Here is a 22409-nt window from a genome sequence, read left to right as displayed (position 1 = left end):
AAAAAAGATTTTATATTTAGATGTTGAACTTAAAAAAAAATAAGTAAAATTTTTTTTCAAAACTTCTATTAAAAAAAGTTCTTCGAAAATGAAATACTTGTTAATTTTTTTCATAAACCGTAATACATATTGACATTTACTTTTATAATTTCAAATCATAATAAATGTGGCCAACAAAATATGAAAATAAATGCATTTTATATTACGAAAAAGTTTTAAAAACGACATGTTAACATTTTTTCAATAATTTTTTTTTTTTTTCAAAAATCTGAGTTCAGTTACCATTCTTTCAAAAGCCATTAATTCAATTAACTTAATTTTAATTTTACAGATATGACTAAGCTTCTAGCTTTTTAAAAATGTATATTTAAATATTGTAGGTGTTGCCGTTGTGTTCAAATATTTTTTTTTGTGTTTGAAGTCAATTAATAAGAAAATTGCATCTATCGCTTGAACTATGGAAGATTGTCCCTAACTCCCATATATTTTTTTTCCTTGAATTTCCTAGACAATCCTTTGGCATCAATTAATTTATGAAATTTAAGAAAAATTTTTGAAAAAAAAAAATTGTTTTGTTCACAAAAATCTTCAATTAAATTTAAAAAATTAAAACGGCAACACCGGCAATTTTTAATCTATAGACTTTAAGGTATTTTTAATTTCCGACGTTTGAAAAAAAAGATCATCAAAATCTGAGCTGTTCGGCCGGGTTTCCTAATATTGCCAATTTTTGACCTTTAGTTACTCCACTAATAGACTTAAAGCATTTATCTATTCGAAATTTTGAGTGAAATATTTAAATAATTGGTGGTATCATAAAAGGTCTTTTAAGTGAAGTGTTAAGAGAAGTAAAAGTGAAATTTTCAAAAATTAGAGTCTATACGTAACCACCAAACTTTAATTTAAATTGTTTTTGAAAAGCAGTAGAGGTTATTCAGTTGTCTGGATGGAAAATATTAATCGATAGCAATTTTGATGACAGATAGGGTCACCGTGACGTATACGTATTGTATTTTTTGTATGACTTAGAGATCTAATGGTTTTAAAATGGAAAACGATGTTTAAAATAAAATGATTTTGGAAATTAGCTTCATTGAAAAAATATTTTTTCTACATATTTCAAAAGTAGGACCTTGTTTTTCACAACACACGTTTTTTTAATCAAAATCGATAGAGTAATACCACATTTTTCCATTGTTATTTCCAGTTCGCAAGGAAAAATAAAAAACATAATTTTTTTTTTTTAAACTTATTTTGGTTTTTGAGTGAGTTTCCAAAAAAAAAAAATAATGATTTAAGAATATTTTATGTAGTGAAATTTTTTAATTTTATTTTTGGTAACCCCGGTGTATATTAAAGTTATATAAATCTTTTGTGTATTAAATTCTTTGAAATAAAATTTGAAAGGAGGTAAATAAAATTAAAAAAAAAAAAAAAACAATATCAAAATCAAACAACAATTAAAAATATAACAATACTATGGGAGGTACCTTCAATTATAGAAATTGTCTAAAAAAAAAAAAGCTTTTGATTTTTTAATCATAACCGTTAAACCTAACCGTTTTTGAAAAAAATTGGAATACGGCCATTCCAAAGTAACAGAGAGGACATATTGACGATTTTTTCCAGTTTATCTCTTTGAATAAGCAATCTTTTTTTCTTGGAACTGTTAGTTTTACAAAATCCTAGAATAGTAAAAAGACACAGACATTGCATTTTTGCCCTACCGTATGTACTAAAGTTTAAAGCCAGAGTAGTCTTTTCAAGCTCAATCATATTTATGGGGCACTTAATATAACACAATCGAAACCTCAAGATCATCTGATTTAACTGATTTGTATCTACTATTTAAAAGCAGTTCATTTTTCAGAACCTGAATCATTAATCTACTTAAAAACCTCTTCACCTATACCTTTCTCGAAAGTTTCAGAAAAGTAACCTTCCATATTGCTTCAATTCAAAAGAAAAGCCATTTACATGTAATGTCTTTTCAAAGCACTGTTAAAGTTCAGAACTCTATCAAACAATGACCCAGCATGGGAGTGGAAAATTCTGTATACCTTCACATACCAAAATAATCATTTTTTTTGCCAAAAAGGACTTCTTAACATCCCCATGGATATTATTCATTCGTAAAATTTACCAATTATTTTCCAAATACAATTAGAATTTCGCAGCAGGCCATCACATTCTCACTAATTGACACTTAAAGTATCCCATAACAACCCAAAGCAGAGAGAGAGTAATATGATATTCAAACTCAAATAAACATAATCAAGGTTCAAGGATGGTTTAACCGCCAAGTTCAATTTCTCTTTAGAAACAATAAAAATCAAATAACACACACAACCATAATAATTATTGAGGGAATATTTGGAAAGACATACAGAGCGACGAAAGCAAAAAAAAAAAATCACTAATAAGTAGTCCTTTGCACGCATATAGGACCTTTTTACTACCCTTAATATCATAGACATATAAGTAAAATTCAATTTCTCGCCGCTTAGTTGAATCTTCATTAAATGACTTTCTTTGTTTTGTTTTGTTTTTGGTTGATCCCTCTAAAAACTTCCTTTTACAAAATGTGTGTGTATATTATTTTTTGATGTAGGTATGTCTAACTCGTATGTGATGTATAATTTGCACAAAAAGACTTAGGACGAAACAAACGCAATGTTTTATTCGATAAAAGTTAACCGAGCTAACATAAACAGGCTAACAAGCTCTCATTGTTATATACAATATAATTAAGAGGACGAAACGAAAAACCCGCACGATTTCACAATCATACACACACACACATACACAAATTTCTTGCGAATAATAAACATTCCAAAAACTGTCACAAATTTTACTTGCAAAAAGTTAGAAATTCCAAAGACTTAAACTTCTTAGTTCGTTTTTAGCGATTTTTTCTTTGTGGAGTCAGGAGAGGAATTTGTCATTGAAAAAAATACGTACGGCCTAGGTGCCATAGGGCTACGAATTTTTGTTAAATTTTTACTCGATTTGGGTAGGCAAAAGAATAACGTGTGTTCATCTGTTCCCTCATTACTTCTAAAGTACTTATAATATATTGATAAATTAGGTATCATTGGAAGCATCATACTTGTCCGCTGGTTATAGGATATAAGACGTGTAAGATTGTTAATAGATTATGACGCCCTCTGGTGGCAAAAGTTATAAAATATTTTTTTTTTTTTTTTTATTTTTTTGTAATGTAATAATGGGTGAATAGAGAAATGTATCATTGAAAAAACATTGTAATGTTTAGCAGGGCCTTGGCTCCTTACACCACGGATTTTTCATCATAAAAGTAGGGTGCGTTTTCATCTGTTCCATCATAACTTCTAAACTACTTATAATATTTTCATAAATTAGGTATCGTTGGATGCATCATATCTGTCTGCTGGTTATGGAATATAAGTTGTTTAAGGTTGTTAATAGAATATAACGCCCTCTGGTGTCAAAAGTCATAAAATATTTATTTTTTTATTTGTAATTTAAAAGTCATTGGAAGAATTTTGAAATTGAAAAAGCTTTTCAGGGCCTAGGTTAATTAAATCCATAAATTTATATTCAATTTTTAGCCGACTAAGGAAGAGGGTGTTCATTTGTTCTATCATAACTTCTAAACTACTTAAAGTATTCGGATAAATTAGGTATCATTGGAAACATCTTTTTTGTCTGCTGGTTATGAAATATAAGACGTGTAACGCTATTTATAGAATACATCGCCCTCTGGCGGCAAAAGTCATTAAATATTTTTTCATTTTTTGTAATGTTAGCGTTGTAAAGGGTTTATCAATTTTTATTCAATTTTTTATCAACTACCGCAAAACCAAGAAAGAGGGATAGTTGTTTAAGTGGGATGGATAAATGTCTGTGTGTTCATCTGTTCGATTATAACTTCTAAACTACTTATCGTAATTCCATAAATTATATATCGTTGAAAGCGTCTTGGTTAACCACTGGTTATAAGATATAAAATGAGTGGGTTTTTAAGTAGAATATGGCGCCCTCTGGAGGCAAAAAAAAAATATTTATTTTATTTTTTTTTTTGTGATTTTTAGCTAAAAAAAAACGCCTTTGAATTTCAGACAAATTGTAGAAAATCGTCAGTGTACTAGTAACTGGCGCCACCACCGGTAAAAACGAGTACTAAATGTGCAATAATCCTTTTGATTTCTTTATCTCTCACTGAAATTTGTTTGAGGTTGTTTTTTTTAGCCAAAATAAAAAAAAAAAAAAAAAAATGGGCCTTTTAACCCATTAACAACCAAGTCCAACTCTACCCCTCCGGCAATCCAAACTTAAACCTCTCTCGTTTGAAGAAACAAATATGTACAAAAAAAAAACTTTTGCCTTACTGTTATTGTGTATAGTAACTGCGGACATGTGGATGAATATTGTGCGTATTGTTTGTCCTTATGGAATCTGGGGCTAATCGCTCTGCTGTGCAGATTGCGAAATGGTACACATACAAAAAAAAAAAAGTTCTCATCATATTGTCCCTTGTTGGTAGTTACAGAGTTTGTTCGACTTTTTGGTACCTGTGCAAACCCCAAAAGCTAACGACTCACGTGAGAATTAGTAACTGTAACAAGAGTCAGTGAGTGAGTCAGAGGAGTGGCAGTTAGCGACGACGAGGATGACGATGGCTATGGTGACATTTAACAGGAACCAAACCCGGTCGGTGTAATGGTGGGTTGTTTCCAGGTGGCCCATGTTATAGTGGGCAAACATTATTCTGCTTCAACATAACCAACACCCTCAACACTCCCTCCCCACCACCACACCCATTCAAAAGGACGAAAAAGGCATTTGAAAAGAGGAAGAAAGAGAAAAAAAAAGTTATCCCATCGTTTCCGTTTCCGTACTCATACTTTTGTGTTGTCCTATATAGTCGCATCCTTGTCGTAGTATAGTCATCGTTACGTTTAATCCAACTGACTGGATGCTTCCAAGTGTACACTTATCTTCGGAAACTTACGGTTATCCTATTCTTGGAGGCTTTTGTGTTGATGGCTGTTGTTTGGTTTGCTATGTGCTTCGGTTCGGTTCAGTTCGGTTCGACTTGGTTTAAGTTCTTTTCGTCGGCGTCGGTTGGTTTGGTTGGATTGGTATAGAATGCGGCACATAGAGGTCCTAGAGATGATCATCATCATCGCATAATGGTGGTTTTGGTCTATATATGATTTTGTGTATATTCGAGGGCGATACTATGGTGGCAATCCATCTAAGTGGAATTAATTTTTTTCTTTTAACTTTGTTCTGCCTACTATACGTTCTCTCTCTCCTCTGTGTTGATGTAAACAAGAATAGCTTTTCTGCCGTCGTGTATGGTAATAATAGCTGAAGATAAGTAGCTCATGTTGAAAGTTGAAGGCAGTTTGATGTATATTCCTGTGGAGCGAGAGGGTGTGGGAGATAGGGATGGTATCTCTGGTATATTTACAGAGAGGGGAGCTTATAGAATTTTCTCTCTGGTATAAGTAGGTAACTTTTAATGGCAGACAGAGTCAGCTACACACACTTTCTATGCCATCTAGAAACAATGGGGGATATGAATCAGGTCCATAGATAAAATATTGAGCAAAAGGATTACTCAAGTGGAATTAGTATGCAAGAAGAGCCTCCTCATAATCGATGTTTTGTACCTCTATATTATACGCAATGTAGAGAGATGGCTTGAAGTTTATTTTCAAGTTAAATGTTTTGTTCAGAAGTTAGTTTGCGGTTTTTTATTTAAAAACTTTCTTCAGGTGAAGTTTTTTTTTTTTAATCTGTGTTAATAGGAATTTCTAAATTGATTTTCAATATTCATTTAAACTTCGAAATTCGACTTGTCAGGCACGAGTTTTGAGCTATACACAGTAAAAGCTAACTATCTAGTTCTTTAAATTGATGTTATTGGAACACCTTACGAGAGAAAGAGAGAATGTGATAGACAAGAAGATTTCTAAAAAAAAAATATTTCGCTAATTTAACAGCTTTTTCTTCGGTTATTACCGCCGCACGGGTTTTTGAGAGCCAAACTACAGCTGCACCACAGCAGCAACATGATAAAAATTTTCCATTCCGCCGCACCATTGCCGCACCATGATAAAAAAAATTCTATTCCACCGCACCACCGTCGCACCATTGCTGCACCACATCCGCATCATCTTCAAAAATTTCTATTACACCGCACCATTGCCGCATCATAGCCGCAACATGAAAAAACATTTCTATTTGGCCGTACCACCGCCGAACCACAGCCACATCGTGTTCATTAATTACTTTTCCGCCGCACCACCACCGATTCACCGCCGCATTATGTCGGACCACAGAAACACCATGATCAAAAATTTCTATTCCACCGCACCACCGCCGAACCACAGCCGCATCATCTTCAAAAAATTTCTATTACGCCGCACCATTGCCGCACCGCTCCGCAGCAACGCACCACCGTCGCTCTAGTACTTTTCGGCTCTAATTTATTAGTTTGCTTTACAATCAACCAGTCATTCGCAGTTTTTCATTATAAATTAATACAAAAATAGTGAATTTTGTATTACTTTTAATTCTTTCCACCCACTTTAAAGGTGTCTTCCAACATTTGTTCAGTTCATGCCCTCATTGTATGAACTATAATTCATGAATTGTTTTCAAAATTAAAACACCAGTCATCTTTTAAGTTTCTAAACATTTTTTCCCCCAAAGCATTATTGAATCTTTGAACAAAAAAAAAAAAAACCAAAGACAAAAAAAAAAAATCAATCCAATTAACAGGTCGATTACACTTTTCATCCATTTTAGCTAAAATTGAACAAAGTTCTTTTATCCTTCTGTTTTTTTTTTTTTTGTTTTTTTCTTTTTTTGCACTTCAACTCTTTTCTTTTGTGATAGGTTTTTGAAACTAAAGTGCCTGACACATAAGGCAACCAAAAAAATATACTCTCCTTATGTAGGTATACCTAAATATATGTTAGTAGTGTGTATGGTGAATGAACGTGCTTGAGGTGATTTTCTCATTTTTCGAGTACAAAATAAAAAAAAAAAAAAAGGACGACCACTTGATGGCAAGGAGCTTATATTTTTTTTCTTCTTCCTTTTCAAAAGCACCCAATCAAGAGTGCAATTAATTTGTTCGATAATTGAAAATGAGTTAAAGAGAATCAAAAGGATGTTGTTGAGAGCAAAAAAAAAAAAAAGTAGACAAAAAATTAGTTCACATTTGAGTAAAGGTAAGGAAAGAAGAATGAAAGGAATCTATTTTTTTACATTTTAGTCTTAAGTTTTTGTTAGAAATTCTCTACAAAAGCTTTGATTCTGTGCTAGTTTATTTACCTTTTCTATGTTTTCTTTCTATAAAACTACAAACTTTAAGAAATTTTAAATGAATAGGTATAAATTTACACTATTTTACACAATAAGAATAAAATAGCGTAAAAACAGTCATCAAAGCTACAGCCAGCATAAAACCGTGTATATTATCAACTCATAGACGATTTTTATGCAGATTTTTGGTGTAAATTTGTATTCAAAAGTGTTAATTCTTCTAGAATGTACTTTAAAAAAGGCTTTGATTTTTCGATGTTAAATGTATTTTTTGCTATTTTGTCTTCCAATAAACCACCAAATTTAGTAAATATCCAATGCATATGAACATTTTTACACTATTTTACACAATAAGAGTAAAATAGTGAAACACACGTCATTTAAGCTACATGAGTCCAAAACTGTGTAAATTATGAATTTACAATCATGGAAATCTATGGTGTAAATTTTCTTTTAATAGTCTCAATTCTACTAGAATGTAGTTTAGATTTTTTTACATTTTAGTCTCAAGTTTTGACACAAAATTCTACATAAAAACTTCAGTTTTTTGATAGAAAATGTATCCTTGTTATGTTTCCATCCAAGAAACCAACAAGTTTTAATGAATTTAAAATGAATATGTATAAATTTACACATTTTTACACAATTACTGTAAAAAAGTGTAAAATTAAACATATTAGCTCCATTTGTTATAAAACTATGTAAATTTTGAACTAACAGTCAATTTACATGAAAATCTATAGAGTAAATCTTCATTCAAAAGTGTACAAAATTTACACTTCTCGGAAAAAAAGTTGTAAACAAAAATCAAATTTCCACTTACCTTCTATGCTTATTCCATATATTGAATACAATAAGACCTAAAGCTACAAGTATCCCACAGCATGATATCGTACACATGCAAACAAACAATGGTAATGACACCGTCCTCAGGACTCTTCTCACTATTGTTCGATCCTGTGGTACCTGTAATGAGAAAAACAAAAAAAAAAAAAATCAGAATACATAAAATATTTTCCTTAAAAAAAAAATCACGCAATACAGAAAAAAATAAACTGAAAACAGTTTTTATCCCAGAAAAACACTCAAGCAATCAATTTTGCATCCTTTAAGCCCCATTTCAGAAAAACACCATCAATCGTTCGTTGCGGGCCAAAAAGCACACAGCATGCCTGTGTGGTCGACGCATTGGTCTGTTGTATACAATGATAGATGCGCTTCATAGATTCATAGGTTCTGTTTTTTTTTTTTTTTTTTGAAAATTCGAAAAAAATCACTCGAAACAAATTGGTATCTGATATAAACAAAGCAAAGCGATGAAAAAATAAATTTCCCCAAACTTGATGAGATGCAACCACTCATCCCTAACGATATGCAATATTCTAGAATCACAACAGCAACAACAAAACAAAAAAAAATCGTCCTTGTGAAGAATTACCATTCAGCAGCTGGTGATTGAATGATTTATCATTATCCTGATGGTAACAGCTTGAAGCAACAAAACCAAACTCACTCCGATGACATGACAACCTGAATTGATTATAGAATCCTTTTTTTTTGTGTTTTTTTTTTTGTAATATTGTTTCATTAAATTGAAACCAAAGGAATTGTGGCAATCAATCGTATAAAATACGAGACGACTGCGATTTCTTAATTTCTAACCAGAGGACTTGTATCCTTTTTTGTTTACGTTAAATTAATAAATGTGGTAGTCAGCCTTAATCTTAATCCTTGTATACCTGTTTTAAAATAAATCACTTTGTATACCTTTGCGTTGTTGTTAAATTATTTGCTTAGTCTCCAATTTTGATTTTGAATGTTTTTTTTTTTTTTTTTGTAGGTATCCTTTTTTCCTTTATTTTTTTTTTTTTATGGTGATCAATTATTTAGAAAAAAAGGGTTTTCTTCTATTATTTCAAGGAAATTTTGGACGAAAGAACACGAAGTCTATAAATTAGAGATAATAAAATTGAAAAAAAAAAAATCTACAATCGGATAATATTAATGGATTTGATCTTTTAACCTTTTTAAATAATAAATACCCCTTTTTTTTGGAAAGGAAGGCTTAAAACATTAATGTTGGGATATTATATTGAAGAGTAAGAAAGAAAATCCATTTAGACATTTAGCAGAAGGAGGAGTCGCATTTTGATATTTTATATTCAATGGGAATTAAAAATTTATTTATGGTTTATAAATAAAAATTAGGAAACCTAAATTAAATTTGGGATAAAGGATATAAAGGTTAAATCGTAAGGATATTAATAAAAAAAAAAATCGATGGAGATTTTATTTAAATGGTTATTTTCTAAAAAAAAAAACTTGTGTTTTTAGCAGTTTTATAGCTATCAGAATCATCTGAAGAGGGATGGACAAAATTCATTGAATAAAGATTTTGAAAGCTATTTTGGATATTTAATGACTATACCTTGAAATTCGTAATGTTACATAAACTGTGTTTCCTCCATTCATTCATTAGTAACTGAGTACTTAGCTTAGTAAAATTTTACTTTAGGTATATTTGTCTGTTTACAGAGAAAAATTTTTTCTAAACCTATACATTTTTGACCCTTCAACAATAAAGGGTTATTGATAATAAATAAAAAAAATTGCTTGTTGTTGTTTACAGCAAAAAAAGTTTACGCAGTAAGATACTGAGTATCAATAAAACACGGCTATTAAATAATAAAAATGCTGTCTAAACTCTCGAACGTTTAACGTTTTGTGACCACCATTACTGTAAAAGAAGATTTGGAATAACAAATCGTCTACTTGTCAACGAAATAAACGACGAAGTAACGTCTTTTTTATACCAACATTCTAATTTAATTACGAAGTAAAAAAAATTCATTAAAATTATTTGCATGATCCATTGATATTCTCTTTGGAAAAATGGGTCCCTATGGCGTATGCGTGATTTTTTTTTTCTTCATATATTTCACATATTGAACCTTGTTTTGATTTCATTACTTTTCATAATTCTGAAGATAAGAAACTAAAGCCTATTTCAGTATTAAAAATCGAACTAACTTTCTGAAGTATATTGCAAAGTAAGTAATAAAAAATGCTAGACTGGTTCAAAAGAATTTTCTCTTAGTTAAGTTGCTTGAATCTTAAAAAAGTTGATTTGTAATTTAGTAGACATTTTATTAATCAACACCTTAAAGCAAAATTTCAAAAAAAAAATTCGTTGTGACGTTTTAGAAAAATTAATAAAAAAAAAAAAAAAAAAACAAACAAAAATCAAAATAAAACTTTTGTATACAAAAAACTTAACGAGTCGTTTTGTCAGAAATAAAAAAAAAATGAACGAAGACAATTATTTTTCTACTTAAAATCAACATTTTAAGGTGTTCGATGATGACATTTTAGCCTTCTATATAAATCGGCACATTATCGACAGTGCCTTCATAAATGTTGTTAATTTGATATTAGTACTTAGAATTTAAGAATTTTTAAAGTTGTATTTTTTTTTTAATTTAAATAATTTGAATTAAGTACAAAAAAAATCTTCGACAAATCGGTAGAAATACATATTTCAAAAATCGTATTTTTTTTACAAATTCTGTAACAAGTCCCAAAAAGACAAAAACTCGTGTAGTCTCTCTTTGTTTTCTTCAAAAGATATATAGGTCTAGAAAAATCACTAATTTTTGCAGGTTAATAAAATTAAAACAATAATTATAAAACAAAATTCTATTTAGCATTCATTCAAAATTCATTAATCTTTTCGCCTATTTTAACTGTATTACAAAATTGTACTCATTCATTTTTCTCGTGTGATATAATTAAAGCAGGTCTTTTCTTGAAAAAGAAAAAAAAAAATAAACTATTAACTTTTTCGAAGTTGATAACTCGGTTTTACACTATTTTTGTATCAGCAACATTCCAAGAATTTAAAATACTGTATATTTTTGTGACCTGGTATATTTTTTATGACTGGCATATTTTAATTTAAAACTTCAATAATGTTCAACAAAAGTCATTATTTGGCCAATGAAAAAAAAAATTTATCAGCCCTGTTGTGAATGAAAACTCCCGGTGGGGATTATTCTCAGGAAAAGGCATCCCAATCCAAAAATTTCCAGAATACTTACCGTCCCGTTTTCGCTTTAATTTTGTATAGCATTGGAAGCTTTTTGATTATTATCTCTTCCACCGAACACAAGTTCCAGTTCTAGGGAGTTTTCATTCACAACTGAGCTGAATAAAATTGTATGGTTTTTCAAACAAAAAAAATGTTACACATACACCATAGTGTCCCACTTGCACAAAAAATGTAACTTACTAGCCCACATTTGATATTTAAATATAAATATTTCTGTTATTATCGCTTTGTTAAATTAAACTTAAATTTAAAACATTTTAAGATGATAAACTCAACTCGTATGTCCTTGGTACCCAACATACCTACTTAAATTGAGATATTTTCTCATATTATTTTTTTTTTTGAGGAAATGAAAAAAAAAATCTTCACTCTTGATTCACATTTTATGAAGAACTTTTTCAAGAATGATGGACTATTAATTTTCGTTTCACAAGAATAATATTTTTTTTTTTTGCCTTATTTCTTTATGGCAACGCGAAATCATGCTGCCCGAAAAAAAAAGAATACCAAGACAAACTGAAATGACGACGAGACGACTTGAAGTCGTTTAAGTAATATTTATGTATATAAGAGACACAAAATAAAATTACAACAACAACAAAAATATGAAATATGAAATGATAAAAATTTAACGAGATTGCGATATGCCTACCCGCGCGTCTGGTTATGACACAAATAAATTCAGAAGGTATTCGTGCTAATGTCATTGTTGTCGCACATCATTGGCAATAAAATAAGACTGACATTTTATATGTATGGGTGTGTTTAGAAATATATGTGTGTGACAAAAGCAATGTTTATTATAACGATGACAGGTGATAAAGAATTATAAAAAAAAAAAAAAAAAATGTTAAAGACGTGAAGAACTGGGAAATGTGAAAGAAAAATCAGGAAAAAAGTTAAAGAGTTTTTCAAGGACTTTTCAGTTTATAGGAAATTTTCGACTTTTCCTTATTTGTATTGAATTTGAAATATTAAATTTATTTTATATTTAAAAGTCTCTCATAAAAATTAATTTTTTTATAAATTTAATTGATCATAACAATTACCTTGCCACCAGCCCATCGTTCCATATTCAGCCATGTGAGGTTATCAAGTTGTGTATCATAATAGCCAAGTTTTTCATATCTTCCATTGATCATCTGTTCAATTTGTGTTAAGGCAATACGATCACCTTGGGAACTGAATGCAACAACTCCCTAAAAGTAGACAACAAAAAATGTGTTTTTTTTATAAAAAGAACTGCAAGGTGCAAAGATAAAAATAAATCCTTTTCGTACACACTCCAACATAAACTAATTAAATTTCTTTGCTCTCTTTTTCACATAATGAATAATTTATTGTTATTTATTTAATTTTCTTTTGCGTTAGAATGGTTCTACTTTTATTCAAGACTAAATAGATAACCAAAGGAAGAAGACTTAACCAATAAATTACCCAGCCAAACACACCCTATAGATTCTCTAGAAAATATTACATTTTTGCACACATAAAACAAACTGTGAAATACCACCCGCTGTTTACTCTTGATGATAGTAAGTGCAATATTACGCTAAAAAAAAAAGTATGGAGGGATAAGCAGGATTTTCTTTGCCTACCCAAAAGAGCAATAATTTTTATTGCTATTTTTCTTTTCTAACAAAGGACATGCCTTTAACTTATGCTCATTTGTTTATTTTTTATTTCATTACTAAAACAGTTAAATAAAAACATAAATCACTATCACTTGGTTAAAATGTGGTTAAAATCAACATGAAGTCCAAACCCACTAAATTATGGTTTACGGAAACATTTTCTTATGAAAATACACTCTGGGGTACAGGATTGAGATCAAAAATATTTTACAAATAGCTATTCAAATTTTCTCATAGATTTCTATTTGAGATAAAGAAAATCTAGTTCAGAAAGGATTTCTAAGAAAATCAATCAATTTATAGGGTAAATAGGGGTAAAATGACATGGAAAAAATTATTACCTAAACTGTATGGAGTTGAATTATTTTTTAATCAAGAGATAAAATTTGTAAATAAAAAAATGAAAAGGTTAGACTTTCGACAATGTGGTTATTATAGGTTCCGAAATTTTTTTTACATGAAATTAAATTAGATATTAAAAATGAAAAGACACTCACAAATAATTAAGGATCTGATATGAATTTTTTTTCTTAGGCCTTATAGCCTTTTCACACCAAACCCAAAACTCGGTTTTCGGCATAAAATGCATTTCCACCGGAAATTTTCAGGTTTTTGTTTGACGTTTTAATTATTTTAATCTGCTGGGGCAGAAATGTATGGTTAAACCTGAGTTTTGGTGGTGGTTTTGGATTTTTTTTTTTGCGAAAACCGCGTTTTAGCTCAGTAGGAAAAGGTTATTAGTTTTCAAAATATAAATTTTTGAAAATCACCTATTTTGGAGCATTTGTTTTTTTTATTTTTAAGAATTTTTTGAAATCTTGAGAAAAATCTCAAACTTGTTGGACTTGATTTACGTACGTGTGCAAGAAATTGGAATTCTTATAGGATTTTTTTTCCGGAAATGGGGAACATTTTTTTTTTTTGCCCTAAATGACATTAAGATGATATAGAATGCAAAAAAAATGGTTCCGTAAGTCTGTCTGCCTGTCTTTATGTCCCTCATTCTATCTATCTGTCTGTATAAAGAGCTACAGCAAAAATACTTATATTATTTTAGACCAGTCATTTTAGTCATTTCTAAGAACAATCTGCGGAAAAATTCCTACTGGGCTGAATTTTGGTATACAGATTAATGACGGCTTTGTTATGAAGATGTGAAAAATCGACATTGATATCGTGTCCGCGTTAAGAGTTATAGGGGTCAAAAGGTCACACAGTTTTTGTGACCACCTGAAAGCTTATTGCATCAGCTCAAAATATATATATAGATCATGTCTATTAGACATCTACAAAAAGAGCTAGAATTTTTTGAACTCGATCAATTTTCATCAAAAAAGGCAAAAAAACATATAATTTTATCTTCTCACGGTATTGGATCAATTTTTTCAATGACAACCTATAAAAAATTTTATATCACGTAAAAGCTTATATTTTCACCTTTCAAATGACGTTTAAATCTTATTTCTGCGATGCCTAGAAAATAATTTAGAATTTTTCAAAGCCAACCATATCGAAATTCCAAACTGAGATTACGGTACTTCCCACATTGGTGTCTGATCATGATCAACATATATCCACATGTATGCGTTTTTTAATTTAACATTATTAAGCTTGTACTGAATGTATAGTTATGTGTGATATATCAAATGAAAGGTAATATCATCAGGATGCTCAATAAAGTTAAATCAAATTTGTGTTTGCTCTGAATCAAAAGATATAATCTGTTAAAAAATAGAACTTTATTTTACCGTTATTTCAAAAATGTGTTTACGAAATTGATTGAAATTTTTGCACAAATATAGTCTGAACTTGTTTTTCCTGTTATTCGGTCAAAAATCATTTTAAAATACCAATTTTTGAACGCTATGAAAAATTTAAAAAAATAAAAACTCACCAAAAATTACCTCAAAATAAGGAGGTGTTTTTCAAAAATTCATATTTCGAAACGCAAAAACTTAAAAAAGATATCCGTATAAGATCCCTAATTTTTTTTTTATTATCTTTCGAATGACGTTTTTCAAATTGTCAAAAAAAATTTCAAAGGTCTACTTCATGTTTTAGTTTAAGAAAACCATTTATAACTTGGTTTTGAAATTTTTTAGAATTTTTTTCAATACCATTGTCAGTCTTGTAATAAATTTATCTATCGATTAAAAAAAAATTCAACTCTTTACATTGTCGTGTTTAGAAAATAGCCAATTTTTTGCAATTCTGTTTTACCCTTATTTACCCTATTAAAATACGGATTTTTTTTTTTAAATCCTTCAAATGTATTCAACTTTAGGTTATTATCTTTCAAATAAGCTATAGAAGATTTTTGTATCTCTAATAGTTTATTTTTTTAAAAGAAATTGTACTTTTCAACTATTTTATTATAAAAATAAAACCTCCAAAAGTCATTTACAAGAAAATTTTAATCTCTACTCGGAATCGGCGATAGATTGTAGCTCCCTACCATATTCTTGCAAGTTGGAGGTGATAAAAACTTGTTGTTGGAATTTTCTTCCCTTAGTAATATCATCACAATTCTTTTGTAAAAAAAAAAGTAGAATGTTTGGTGTCCACTTACAGAAAACAGAACAGAACCAAAACTAAACTTATTAATAAACCGAAACTATCATCACTTTCAAGCTCTGTCAAGCCAACAAAACAAATTAAAAAAAAAAAAAAAAAAAAAAATACAACAAAAGGATGAGAGTGACCTCTTCACTTAAGTCAACTACTAACCAGAACCACACAGAATTCTCTGTTATAATTTATTTATGATGTCTCCTATCTTCTCTGTTATACTTTGGCTTATTAACTCTGCAACGTGTGGTTAATAATTCAAGATCCTTTTTGCTGTTTCAATTCCATGATAATAGGGTCAGTTGGGAAATTCTTTTGTGGTATATCTATGTCCTTCCCAACTAAAAAGGAGAAAAAAAAAAAACATAACATTTCAACTCCTTTTCATCACTCACAAATTCTCAACTCTTCTCAACCCTATTTAAAGATATCCTTGTTCTAGACACAATTCCATGGTCCTTCCTCTGCTATTAAAAACTGGAAATAACTGAAAAATACAATATTTACCCAACTTTGCAGTGCAGCACAGCGCAACGTCGTCGTCGAGCAAATAATTTTTATCTTCACTTTACACTCGTGCAACCTTGTAATTACAATTCTTCTGACATAAGGTTGCTGCTGCTGCTTCTGCTTCTGCAGCAACAGCAGCAGTAGCATGCATCACAAATTGTCAGGACAATTGTAACTTTTTCAACCGTTAAATCGAATAAAAGGATACAAAATGTACCAACGTTTGTAGCTATATATAGGTAACATAAGAACAACAAAAAAAAAAAAAAATAACATCATGCTCTGACTCTCTATATAAATACACCTGGAACGATATAGAGCGAATGATGATTTCATTTAAAATAATAAAAAAAAAAAAATAAATAAATAAAACTTTTATATAGTTAAATTGAGTCCTTGCAGTAATTCTTTCAAATCAAAACTTATGTCTTTTTCCTATACAAATAATCGCGTTGAAATGTTTGTTTTAAAGGACGATTACACACAGTATCCAATATAAAAAGGACGAAACAAAAATAGGAAAATACCAGCAAAGTTTTATTTGTTTAACATGGAAAAAGTTTTTTACCTCCCCAAGTTTCATCAGACTTTGATATTTCGAATTTTATATTTTCTGTTAAACAATTTTACCCTACTGGCAGTCTCTGTCGTCAGGTTACAAATGTCCAGGATATAAACAGGGGGTAGGTTCTACTGCTGCTGCTGCTGCATTATTGTACCTGATGGCCAGGTTAAAAAAAAAAGTAGAACAAAATCTAAACTTATATTTTCTTGTGTGTCTTGATGTTCTTTTTCAATAACTTATTCGACTGGAAAAAAGGGGATAGAACTTTTCTACATTCCAACTTCTTTTACATGGAAAGGGAAGAAAAAAAAAAAATATATTTACAAGGAAATAGAGGACGAATATTGTACATAACCATGGCTTTGTTAACAATTAATTTCCTGCTGTTCACAACAGGTTTTCCGTTTCAATCACACAGAATAGGATGGACAACACGACAAGAGATATGAGTAGATAGATTTTTATATAAACAAAAACCGTGGTTCTGGTTGGTATAACTATTTCCACCATCGTACCATACACTAGTCGTCATTAAAAAAGACTCACTCCAGTTTTGAAAAACTGCTAGTTACGAAAATTTCTAAAATTGCGTTAAAAAACTTTGAAAAGTTATATTCCAATCGAAATCGAAAAAAAAAATCAAGGTTAAACTTACCGAAAGCAAATGTGTTTTAAAAATCCATCGAGTGATACATTCTTTCTGAGCCCTATTCATAGTTGAAAATCGTCCAAATCTTATTTTTCCTAGTTTGGAAGGCGATAACTTGGAATTAATTTTGAAAAAATTGTCTTAAATCCATTGAGTGATACATAAAAAGAAAGGTCTCTTTGAGCTCTATTCATAGTTGAAAAGTAAAAGTTTCTTAGAGATCTGGTTCCTGAGATATTTTCTACCAAACATTGTTTTTTATTTTTTTTTTTTTTTCTTAATTTTTCCGAAGCCGATACTTTCTGACCAAAGTCTCGAAATCGGATTGGATGCGTCAACAGAGGCCTTTGCATTCAAGTAAAAAAAAGGTGTTTTATTTTTTATATTTACAAACCAAAAAAAAATAAACAAATTGGTACCAAATGTCGAAAAAAATGCATTATACAAAAATTTCCTCCAAATTTGTCAAGGAAGAAATGACTCTTTAAGCTTTATTCATCAATAAAAACAAAGAGTATCTTTGAGATCCTATTGCGCAGGTATGAGGACCCGCAATCAGAAAAATTGATTGTGGAACGTACATTTTATTTATTTTATAGATCGAAACTAATTTTTTTAAAACTTATATCTCTTTTGATTAGTTCACTGTGGAACGTATTCGTTTTTGAATCTTAATAAAAAATACTAAACGAATAAAATTGATAAGATTTGGAATGCCTATACAAAAAAAACTTTAGTTACTTTAGTAAATTAATAAATTACTGTGGAATCTATTTTTATTTAGCGGAATTAGATAAAATAAAATTCAAGTAAAATACATTGTAAAATTGATTATCGTTGTGGAAGATTTTTCTTTTCGAGGCTATCAGAAGAATAAATGTCACTATAATGAAAACTTTTATTCCTAGGAATAAGCTCTAACTGAGGTTTATCTGACTATTGAAAAATTGGCCCTTAAAGAATTTTAATTCTAATTTGTTGAAGTTGATGAAAATGTATAGTTTTTTTAGTTATCTCACAGTAAAATGAAATACAATATGAAAATTGTATTAATGAACACAGTTTGAAGAGGTTTCAAATTTATACTCAATGATCGACGACAATTAAGAAGTGGTAAGTAGTGGACTTCCTTTAAGCCATTTCAATTTCAATCCAAATCCACCAATAAGGAAGTGCTTAAGAGCAATTTTTAAGGAGCAGTCATAGCAGCGAGCAGCATACAAAAAAAAAAAAACAGCGATAAATAGCTGCTATTAAATCACTCTTTAAGTAGCAGGTTAACCCATAAATTACACTTTAAATTTCTTTCTGATTCAAATACAATTCAAAATATGAAATATAAAAACTAAATATAAAATAATGTAATTTACCATTTTCGATTTTTACTTGCTCTATAGGGCAAGTATTGGTTTTGTGTAGAAAAAAAAATTTGAGGTTTTAATCAAAACCAACATTTCGATGATGGAGAAGATAAAAAAAGTGGTTTTCGTCATGCCGTCCGTCTGTGCGTCTGTGCGTCCGTGCGTCTGTGCGTCCTTGCGTCTGTGCGTCCATCTGTACATCGAGCTAGGGCCTAAACGGATGGATGGATTTGCTTGAAACTTGGTACAGATGCTTTTTAGGTTATTCCCTAGGACCGTTTTTTTTTATTTTTTTAATATCTCCTTTTTTTTTTTTTTTTTTATAATCTGCGCGCACTAAAGGGATTTTGGGTACCCTTAATATGTATCAACACAGTGCGAGCGTTAGGAAAAGAGGGAGGGGTTTATAAGGATAAACCGATGCACATTAGTTTTAAAGTTCTGGACATTAAAATGGGAGGGAAAAACTGAGCCGGGTAATGCATTCCACATTCTCGTAGTGCGACTAAAGAAAGAATCTCTGTATTTGACGGTACGTCCGAAATTGGGCTCAAGTGTAAACTGATGGGCATTCCTTGAAGTACGAGTATCACGGTTGAATTGTTTAAGGGGAGGAATGCAGATAGCTATTTCATTAGAACATTTTTTAAAAAAGTACCTATAAAATAAGGACAGGCATATCTCCCATATAACGTTTTCGAGGTATTGCAACTTTCTCGAAAACGGCTCTAACGATTTTGATTAAATTTGGTATACGTAATAGACTTATTGATTCTTACAAAACTGCGTTTTTAGTTTTTCTCAAAAAATGCGGAGAACGGAAATATGGCGTTGCCGTTTTTCAAAAATTGACATGTTTTTTAAGTTCATATATTTCATCAAAGCATAAGTCAATTTTATTCAAAGTTTACAGACATCATAGGTATTGAAGTGTAAAATGTAAAAAAAATTAAAAAAAAAAGTTTTTCAAAAAATATTTTAAAAATTGAATTTTTTTAACTTTCGATTTTTTTTTTTTTGTTTTTATTTTTTTTTTTTCTCCACAAAATCTTAAATTTCCAATAGATATTTAAGATAAAGATACTTTGAACTACAAGAGCAAGTACGTGCGACCCAGTCGTGCATTTTTTTTTTTAATACGAAATAACTCATTGAATGCCTGCATTAAAGCAAAGAACTTCTCTGTTTTGTCATCATGTTAAATTTTTCTTTTCGTTAATCAAATCACTAGGTATCAAAAACAGAATGCTTTAAAAAAGCAGTGAAATTAAAAAAAAAAAAAACTAAAAACACTTTTTGAAAAAGATCAGTGAATTAACAAAATACAGAGAGCAGTTTTGCTTATAAGAGCAGTGAAATCTGTGAAATTTTTTAAATATTTTTCCAGTCATTCTTGTGTACACGAAAAATTCAATGGACTGTCAAACATTTTGACTTTTAATGTCTGTGGCAGCTTCATTATGTTTTATATACCACAGTGAATTTTGTTTTGTTTTGTTTTTTTTTTTTTTTTTTTGCAATTAAAACTTTTCCACCTTTACCTCATTCACTTTTTGTCAACAGCATCTACTTATTTTTTAACATTTTCGTATAATAATTGGTAGCTCACTAATTAAGACAAGTTATTAATTCCAGTTTTTTGTTGGATTTTACCCTCAAGTTATTACTTTTAATTAAAACAAAAAACAATCAAAAAAATTCTTCTTCTCAAAAAAAATAAAAAATAATAGCAAACCCCATGTCAAGGAATGTCAAGACTTTATATAATAAATGAAAAGCAATTTTTACTTCAATGTTCAGTTTTTCAGTATCATCGTAACCAAACAACATTATCTATGCCAAGTTAAAATATATTCCACATATATGATGTCCTTGTAGAAGATGTTTAAAAAAAAATAGTCTTTATCTCCAAAGTTCAGTCAAAAGAGCAAAAAAAAAAAAGCAATGTGAAAACCATGAGTCCCTTTTAGCCAGAAAAACAAAAAAAAAAAAAACGTAGCAAAAGGATCTCACATATGAGAACAGAGGGAGGGAAAAAAAAATAAATAAAGAAGAGGCAAAATGTTTTGATATCCTTGAACGAATAGTTTATTATCCTTTCTTGTGACAGCAAAAGCAAGGAAGACGATGATGGCAGGAAAAAAAAAAAAGACATATCCAAAGAAAAAGTTAAAAGACACAGGACTCCAGGACACCACATACAAACAACATGTTAAGGTTAACCTGCCTCCAGGAGGAGAGCAGCAGAAAAAGACTCTTTGCGTTAAAAGACACTGACACACAACGACAACGCGCAAGTAATTGCTCGAGGAGTAAAATAAAGACGCGACATTTGCGCTTGAAGTTGACACTTAAAAGAAAGAGTTCACAACGCGACAAGGATATCACATAGACAACACTCGAACTAACTTCCTTGGCTGCTGCTTGTTATTCGCCAACACGTAGGCGGCGTGAGTATAAAATTATTATCCTTTGCTCTCAAAAGTGTCATAATAAGTGACAATATGTCCCACAAAGACAAACATATTCTAAAAAAAAAAAATTATGATTTTTTTTTTAACACTTTTCTCCTATCCACTTAAATCCACACACACACACACACAACATTTCTAGATAGATACTTACCGACACTCCAAGGAACTGTGTTGAATTCATAGCAGCATAGATTTCATCAGCAATATCCTTGTCGGTGTATGTAAAATCACGCAAGGACTTTTTTCGTTCTTTCAGTCGTTCCATGGTTTTGTTAAATGCTAAAGCTACACTCCACACAGCATCATAGGCCAAGGGGGCTTCCTGATAGCCCTCCGGATAGCGATCATGATTAATGTCATAGCCTTCATCTGTGAGGGCTGTATTCAGTCGTTGTCTGTTTAAAAAAACAAAATAACAAAAAATAAATATTTAATATTTTTTCGCAATGATTTATGAATTTTTTGTATGTCAGTTTTTTTTTTTTTTTTGGTTAATGTGGCTTACCGAAATTCCTCGGCTGTCATTCCGGAAATTGTCGTTTGATTGTTCTGATTCCACATAAGGGCTTCTGTTGTCAGATGACCTTCTGCAGCAAGTCGCATTTGTTCTATTGTACATGTAATACCTTCGTTTTCTAAATTCTGTTCGAACCAGTTATCTTCGTACCAACCTGAAAAACAAAAAAATTATTTCATTATTGACAAAACTTTCAAAACACACATTTTCGGAATTTTCAAAAATATTTGAAATTTTTTTTTTTTTTCGAAATTTCAATTATAAATTTTAATTAAAATTTTCTAAAAAATGGCAAAAAATACCTGTGAAACTCATTTTGTCGAAATCATTTGAAAGGGTGTTTAAGTAAAAAATTATTTTTTTTTATCCATTTGTTTCTCATTACCTACATTTTCGTAAAGAAAAATTTATTGCAACTGAAAAATATTTGTTGCAAACATTTTTATTGCAAATAAAAAATTTCTGCTTTGAAAAAAATAATTCAATGAAAATTGTGTGCATTAAATATTTTTTTTTTTTAAATATTAGTTGAATTTCTTACAATTTTGGAGTTTTGACCATTATAAGCTGGTTTATAACACTGGTTTACAAGGGTTTTGTTGCCGTTTTCAGTGTGTTGAACTCGAATCCGAAGTCAGAAACAACTAATCAGCTCCCGTTTTTGAGATATAACCGTTAGAAAATTTGTTTGAGAATATTT

At 30.1% G+C, this 22409-nt stretch overlaps 1 protein-coding gene across 2 annotated transcripts in view; it reads right to left on the bottom strand.

Annotated features, from left to right (window-relative positions):
• Positions 1–22409, bottom strand: part of LOC129913909 (gamma-aminobutyric acid type B receptor subunit 1) — a 261724-nt gene that overhangs the window by 29524 nt on the left and 209791 nt on the right. For both annotated transcript variants that reach the window (XM_055992884.1, XM_055992885.1), the window contains exons 6-9: positions 21698–21863; positions 21344–21587; positions 12481–12630; positions 8147–8289 (exon numbers count right to left, since the gene is read on the bottom strand). In XM_055992884.1, the coding sequence (XP_055848859.1) occupies positions 8147–8289; positions 12481–12630; positions 21344–21587; positions 21698–21863 (703 nt within the window). The remainder of the gene's footprint in view (positions 1–8146; positions 8290–12480; positions 12631–21343; positions 21588–21697; positions 21864–22409) is intronic.

Source organism: Episyrphus balteatus, chromosome 3 (assembly GCF_945859705.1).
Source record: "Episyrphus balteatus chromosome 3, idEpiBalt1.1, whole genome shotgun sequence".
Classification (NCBI taxonomy): Eukaryota; Metazoa; Arthropoda; class Insecta; order Diptera; family Syrphidae; genus Episyrphus; species Episyrphus balteatus.
Note: the sequence above shows the minus strand (reverse complement) of the source record. Positions and strands in the feature narration are given on the sequence as shown.